This window comes from Colobus angolensis, unplaced genomic scaffold (genome assembly GCF_000951035.1).
Source record: "Colobus angolensis palliatus isolate OR3802 unplaced genomic scaffold, Cang.pa_1.0 Scaffold23, whole genome shotgun sequence".
NCBI lineage: Eukaryota > Metazoa > Chordata > Mammalia > Primates > Cercopithecidae > Colobus > Colobus angolensis.
In genome coordinates, this window is record NW_012115488.1 from 2,084,118 (window position 1) to 2,091,736 (window position 7,619).

At 36.4% G+C, this 7,619-nt stretch overlaps 1 protein-coding gene across 1 annotated transcript in view; it reads right to left on the reverse strand.

Moving 5' to 3' along the window:
• Window positions 1-337: 337 nt before the first annotated feature.
• HAPLN1 (hyaluronan and proteoglycan link protein 1) overlaps window positions 338-7,619 on the reverse strand; it is an 82,778-nt gene continuing 75,496 nt past the window's right edge. The window contains exons 4-5 of the mRNA XM_011944225.1: window positions 6,505-6,807; window positions 338-3,926 (exon numbers count right to left, since the gene is read on the reverse strand). Coding sequence (XP_011799615.1) covers window positions 3,637-3,926; window positions 6,505-6,807 — 593 coding nt within the window. The 3' untranslated portion in view covers window positions 338-3,636. The remainder of the gene's footprint in view (window positions 3,927-6,504; window positions 6,808-7,619) is intronic.

The following is a 7,619-nucleotide window of genomic DNA, read 5'->3' on the forward strand; positions in this document are numbered from 1 at the left end:
AAAGGTGTTAATCTAATCAACAACACCGTAGATTTCTGGGATTGCTGAACTGGTGGGCAAAATAAATTATGCTTTGAGTCATGCACAAAGAGAAAAAAGTCAGTATATTTTGGGATAATACTATAGTTGATTTAGCGACATCATATATATGCTCTTTTCTTTGACTTTGCAAGAGTACTAGGAAATGAAAAGTGTACATATTCACAATTTGAAGTCAAATGTATCAGAACAAGAATGAATTAAATGCCTTTTTTTTTGGAAATAGTGTATTTACAGAGTTTGACACAAAGAGAAATAGCTAAGATTCTACAACTCAGAAGAATTAAAAGATACTTCAGTAACACAAAATTGACTTTTAATGTACCAGTTCATTGTATCTTACAGAAAATGAAAACATTTTTTTTTTTGGTAATACAGATTGATTCTTCTTCTCAAATTTATACTTGATATCTATGAAATGCCTTTAAATATTGGTTTTCTTTTAATCAGGTGGCTTCATGACTTTTGTATTTTTCATCTCTTTCGTTGTACATCCATTGCCACTCTGGCAGTAGTGAGCTATGATACAGTTAACTTCTTAACAAAACGATGGCAGTTATCCATTGATATTTCTTAATGCATTCTATGCTAAAAACTGGTAAGTGATTCCCTTTTAATCCTCCCCTCCTTAGTGGTCAGCTATTCCATGAGACCACCATATTTTTGGAGTACTAAAATCAAGAAACCCAGAATGGCTGCCAGCAACCAAATTGGAATCTCCTTTGAGTCTACTTCTAATTGCCAAAATAAAAAGTGACTATATTATTGCATAAAATAACACTTTAACAGGTACCGGCCCCCTTTCCATGAGAGAAAGTTTAAATTTACAAATGCCATATTTGGCTTAAAGTTACTGTGATACAATATGGCAGTACTCATTTAAAGATGGCTTCCAGTGTTAATGTGACCAACTTATTTTCATTCTTACATTGTCTTTTTATTTGAATTGCTTCTTTTTGTTTGGGTTTTCCAATGCAGATGTCTCAGTGAAATGTGTAGATCTACTTTGTTCCTTACATGGTCACCAGTGTTAATTATGGACAAATACATCAAAACAAGGGTTCCTAGCCCAGCCTCCCATCTAATCTCTTTGATACTCTTGGAATTTAAGTCTGAGGAGCGATTTCTGAATTAGCCAGTGTTGTACCAAACTTTCTGTTAGAAATTGTATTAGAACAACCTTTCTTTTTCAGACATGCTCAGTGAGACATCTTGGGTAATGAAGTAGGAAAATAGACATTTGGTGGAAAAACAGCAAAATGAGAACATTAAAAAGACTAATTCAAGTAGGAGTATAAAGGGCATGGAAATTCTGATCCTTTGAGAAAAATGAGAAGACAAAAATTCTGTTCAGCAGTATTCATTGTGTTAAGATTTTTTGTTTTTCACATGAATGGAAAAATGATGTGTAATTGGTATAGATTTTAATCAGCTAACAGTCACTCCACAGATTTTGATCAGCACCAATTCCTATACTAGTAAGTATTTAAAAGTTAAGAAATACTACTACATTTAACATTATAAAGGTAGAGTTCTGGACATAACTGAAAATTAGATGCTTGCTTCAATAGAAATTTGTTCCTACTTGTATTTCCAATAAAATTATCAGAACATACATAATAATAGTTCAAGTATGGACTTCTTCCAGTGAGCTAGCCCCCATATTTGAGATGTTAAATTTGTTATTTAGGAGAAAGTCCCCTCTTTAAATAATATATCATCTTATCCTAGACCATTTAGGTATCTTCTTTAACTTAGAAGTGTAAGTTCTATTTATACCACCAGTGTTTGAGTTTAAACCTTACAAAATCTTTGGATTTATAGTTTTGTACAGTTTGCATATCCAACCTAACTTAAAAATGTACACGCATAACATTGTCATCTTTTAATATTAAAGCATCTGAAAATTTTCAGATATGTTTTTGATGAAAGAAAGGACCTACTTTTACTACAGTATTTTGTCTGAATAATATATGATTATAGTTATGGTTTCATGGACTTCCAATTGTTCTATACCTTCCACACACGTAACTCTATCTTTATAGAGTAAATTTATTAGAATTATTACAGAGCCTTAAATGCAACCACAATCCATTCAGGAAACAGATTTATTTACTCATGTTCATGGGAGGAAAATCTACATAAAAACATTCATGAAAGCATACCAGCTATGTCATACTTGGATTATTATAGTAAATCCCATTTATTAGAATTCATTGTGAAACAATGGGAAACCATGAAATGTAATTTGAATACAAATATTGGTCCCTGTGGGGTCTCAGCAGTCATAAAAATATAGGAAAACAGAGCTTTATTTAAGATTGGAGCTGCTAATGTGGAAAATTGTGTTTTGAAGCTGGACTTAACCATTTATTCAAAACCCTGAAGATTTTAGTGTAAACTCTTTGATGACAGCTTCAGCATTTAATTTAAGCCTAATGATGACCAGCAAGGAAAGCGACATCATTAACCACATTTTCTATTTGGGATAAGGTTTAGAACTACACTGTTGACTTTCCCCCCAAACACAGGCACTAGTTGGGTTTTCTTGTGTATATACAAATAGGAAGAATACGAATTTTGAAAGTTGGGTCTTTGTTTCTGCATTAGGGATTCCTTTTATAATGTAATTGATTTTCATATAATGTAAATATGGAATATTAAATAAGTTTAAAGTTATTTTTATAGGACAATAACATTTCATAGGCTAACAGAAAATCAAGCTGCTACATTTTACAATTTCTCTGTCCAGCAGTTTATCTACATAACTGCCCTGAGTAGATGCTAAATGCTGCTTAGCAAATGGCCCTTAGAATTTAAATACAACTCAGTAAAGCTACTCAAAAGATAAAACAGTTCCTCTCAGACATGTGTAATTTTAATTATAAGAAGGTAGAAGTCTTTCATTGGTTAAATATTATCTGCTTATTTATGTGTCATACTTCATATAAATGGGATTATTAAGGAGTTTTAACCGTGCTTGTTACTATGGATTGGAGTTCATATGAATTTTTTTTTTTTTTTTGGTCAAAAAGGCAAGATTTTAAAGAGTAAAATATTCTGTCTATTGGAGACTTGAAATATTAACTTTTAGAAAGGTATAGATTGTTCCCTTGTGAAACTGAGTTTCGTATAACCTCTCAGTTTATGTAAAGAAGCCTGTATTTCAAATTTGTTACTGTAATTTGTTTATTGTAGTGCATTTCAAAATTGTACAAATGTGTAAAGTTTGTGCTTGTGAAACCTGCTGCTCTGAGTAGCTTTACTTTCCTTAATTTAATCCTAGCAATTCTCAAGCTATTGCATGCCCCGTTCATGAAAGGATACTTTATTGGGATGATACAGCTTAAAGAGTTTGGCTCTAAGTCTCCTTACGTAGAGCTTCCCTTAAGTTTATATTAATTTATAATATATATTGAATGATAGCTTTACAAAAAACAAATCAATGAATTGATCTTTATGAAAATGACTCTTTACAGTAAGTAAAAAAGGGTTATCACAGTTTTGGTAACTTGCATGAGTTCATATTGGAAAAAAAAAACAACACCTTTCACATGTTCTTAATGACTTTAAAACTGATGTGCTCCAGGGGCACATTCAGTTGTATGCTCTGAAGCAGTAGACACCATACAGCTTATGCTTTTTATCTGGGAAACCCACGAAGCGCACCGCAGCCTCAGTAGGACTGCAGCGCCTTCTTGGCCTAGAGATAGGGTAGCGGACGCTGCCATCCGCCAACCAGCCCGCATCACAGCGGTCATATCCAAGAAGTTTCCAGGCAGCAAATATCTGGCCCACTTTTGCAATCTGAGCACCATCATTGAGACAAGCTTGCACCGCTTCATCATAGGTCAGTTTGGTGGGGTGGATCAGATAGTAAAAACGGCCTGTAGAGAGAAGGAGACAGAGTAAATGGGCTGGTCTTCAGTTAAGCCACAGAGATAGAAGGAGCCAAAGACAGAAGTGTTTCTCAATGAAGGGGGATATAGAGCAATGTTTGTAAAGTTTTGGGAACATAGAAATGCCCGTTAAATGTAGTGTCCCTAGGTCACTTCCATTAAATTAGTTTTTCCCTTGCCCCTTAATATGTGTCCAGACATGCCCCTTTTATAGCTTTAAAAAGAAAAGGGAAATGACAGATACAGTTTCTGTTAGCTAATTAGTGACTAAAAGAGCCCTTCTGCGGCACTAGAGAAGACAGAATTCCATGTTAAAAGCAAGGGCTATTTAAATTCTAGCTGTAGCAAGACTGAACCCCAGCACAAGTTTCTGGAGAGGCAAAATTTGAATGTGAAAGGATCAAAACACATTCCTAACATAAAAGTCCATTTAAAAAAAATCAAAAGCCCTCAAGTCCTTTTCATTACAGGTATCAATTAGACGTTATTCTCATTCAAAGACTACGTATGAAAATGCATAAAATACAGGAAGTCACTTGCCACAGATAATACGTACTCAGAATGTAAACTTAGTCTGTGTTGGTTCACTAGCAAAGAAGACAAATTTGTTTAGTTTTTTCAACTTCCATTTGTTGAAACCCTGACATCTATTTCTTGATTTCACTAGAAAGACAAATTAGTCTCGATCACTTACTGAGTAGTGTTAATTACTGAGATTCCTTCAATATGTATTAAATATGTGTAAAATGTGCAAAATATGACTTCAACTGTCTGAAAGTGATAAATACATACGGACTGAAGATTTTCTTATGCATCTTAGTTTTTGGTTGAATCTAATCAGACTCTCTTACCTGATTAGACATTGTAATATGATGTTCCCCTGCCCCTCATTAGATATAGGTTACTGAAGTATAAATTAATGCTTGCCAGTTCTTTCTAGACTGAGATGATGTGATTTGGAGAAAGGGTAGTGGCCACTGGAACATTAACTAGAGGTTAAGTACAATCACCTATACCAGAGTTCAGCAAACTATAGCTCAGGGGTCAAAAACTGGCCTCCTACCTGTTTTTGTAAATGAAGTTTTATTGGAATACTGCTATCTCCATCTGGGTTTAGTATTTTGATGGCTGTTTTTGTGCTATAACATACACACTTACAATGAGCCGTTGTAGCAGACACCATATGGCCAGCAAAGCCAAAAATATTTACGATACGGCCCTTTACAGAAAAAGATTGTTGGCCAGGCACAGTGGCTCACGTCTGTAATCCCAGCACTTTAGGAGGCTGAGGCTGGCTGATCATGTGAGGTCAAGAGTTGGAGACCAGCCTGGCTAACATGGTGAAACCCCATGTCTCAAAACAAAACAAAACAAAACAAAAAAAACCCCACAAAACCAAAAACCAAAAATTAGCTAGGTGTGGTGGCATACACCATAGTCCCAGCTACTCAGGAGGCTGAGGAGGGACAGTCACTTGGGAACCAGGGAGGTGGAGGTTGCAGTGAGTCCAGGTCATGCCACTGCACTCCAGCCTGCGTGACATACAGGGCGATACCTTGTCTTAAAAAAAAAAAAGAAAAAGATTGTTGACCCCTGACCTATAATCTCTTTCTATTTTTCCCAGAGCATATCACCAGGGACCTAAAATATAAATGATGGGGCCAGGGCTTGCTTCATAGGCGTGTGACCTGTGCCATCACACGGCGCCACGTGGAGAAGGGCTCTGCATTTAGTTTAATGCTCTGCTGTCACCATCTTAAAATATTTAACATTTTTGAACAAGGAGCTCCATATTTTCTTTTCTTGTTTTTTTTTTTTCTTTTTATTTATTTATTTTTTCTTTTAGAGATGGGGTCTCACTATGATGCCATGTCTGGTCTCAAACTCCTGGGCCCAAGCAGTACCCCTGCCTTGGCCTCCCAAAGTGCTGGGATTACAGGCGTGAGCCACTGCACCCAGCCCACATTTTCATTTTACACTGGGCCACACAAATTATGTGGCTGGTTCTGAACAGAGCAAGAGAAGGGTTGAGAGGAGTATGAATAAAATGAATCAGTCATCAACACTGTTGCAACCTTTCCTTCTGCTTTCACCTTGAGAGTTAGTTCTACTTTCTTTTTCTTGCTCACTCCCCACTTTGTCCTGAGTTCTGTTGATCATCTATGAATAAGTGTATATGTGATTGTGAGAGGGAGAGCATGGGTAATAATGAAGGCACACTTACTTTGATTGAGAGAACCATATCCTACAGAGGGCACACACTGGCAGCATCATCTTTGACAATAGGTAACACATCTCAAACCACATAACAGTTTCAACTATTTCATATAAAAATTGGATGAAATAAAATGTAGGAGTACTGAGAATATGTACTTGTGCTTGACTTATGCGGATATTTAAAAATTATGATACTCAAGAACTTTTTATGTCTTTTAAAACTAGAACAAAACTTCAAAGCTTGTTTTTGTTTGTTTTTCTAAGAAGGTAAGATTAAAAGCCAAGTGTAGTGTTATAGTATGGAATAGTCTCTGAGACAAGAAAGGAGGCAGTACAGTTATTATCTTACCATTGAAATTGGATGTAAAACAGAAAACATCATATCTGCTTTTATCTTTATCCCAAAATCCGTAGTTCCTGACTCCAGGCACGGTGTTCTGGCCCCCACAGGGCTCTCTGGGCTTTGTGATGGGATATTGCACAGAGCCATCACTGAGCCAGCCGGCATTGCACCAGTCCAGCCCGCCCCGCCAGGCGTCATACAGCTGGTCGAAGGAGGCGATCACAGCATCCTGGTCCAGACACGCCTGCTGAGCCTCGTGGAAATTCAGATTGTAGCGCCCCAGTCGTGGAAAGTAAGGGAATACCACACCTGTGCAAAAGAGAAAGCAAGGAGTCATTAGAAGCCCCAAAACTAACAACTCTGAGCAAATCCCACCTAGCTGGTGAAAAACACAACAGACCCGCCGTTAGATGAGACAGTAGTTTTTCATCAACTAGCAACTGTTTCTCATGATCCCTTTCCCCTTCAAGCAGCCTGTCAGTTCTGAGAATCTCATGATCAGCTTTTTTGTTTGATAACTTCAGTGATTTACTGCTTTGGCTACGAATTCAACTCAAACCTTAAAATTCTCCTTTCTGAAGACATCTGTCCACAGATTATAGTTTCCAAATAGTCTTCCCTGAGAACTTACCGTTTACTGCCAGTTCCTAGCCCTATAATAGGTTACTACTGAGCTCCGTCACTCAGGGAAAAAGTCAGTATTGAATACTAAGAGTTGGTGGCAGATATAGAAATAGTCAGTGTTGAATACTAAGAGCAGAGGGGACGTAGTGCTCAAAGAGAAGGTATTTATCAAAATTCACAATGTTTTTCTTAGTAACTTTTCCTATATAATTAGTAATTAGTTTTATGTAGTCTTTTAAATGTATAAAGAAGCATATTAACAAATGATCCAAATGTAGATATATAACTCTTTTACATGGTCTTCTAATAACTTGCAGATAAGTAACCTTCACTTAGGGGGGATTCTTATTTGGAGAAACTCGAAAGCAAACTTGTCTAACCCATGGCCCACAAGCCACATGTGGCCCAGGACAGCTTTAAATGCAGCTCAACAAAAATTTATAAACTCTCTTAAAACATTATGAGTTTTTTTGTGATTTTCTTTTCTTTTTTCTTTT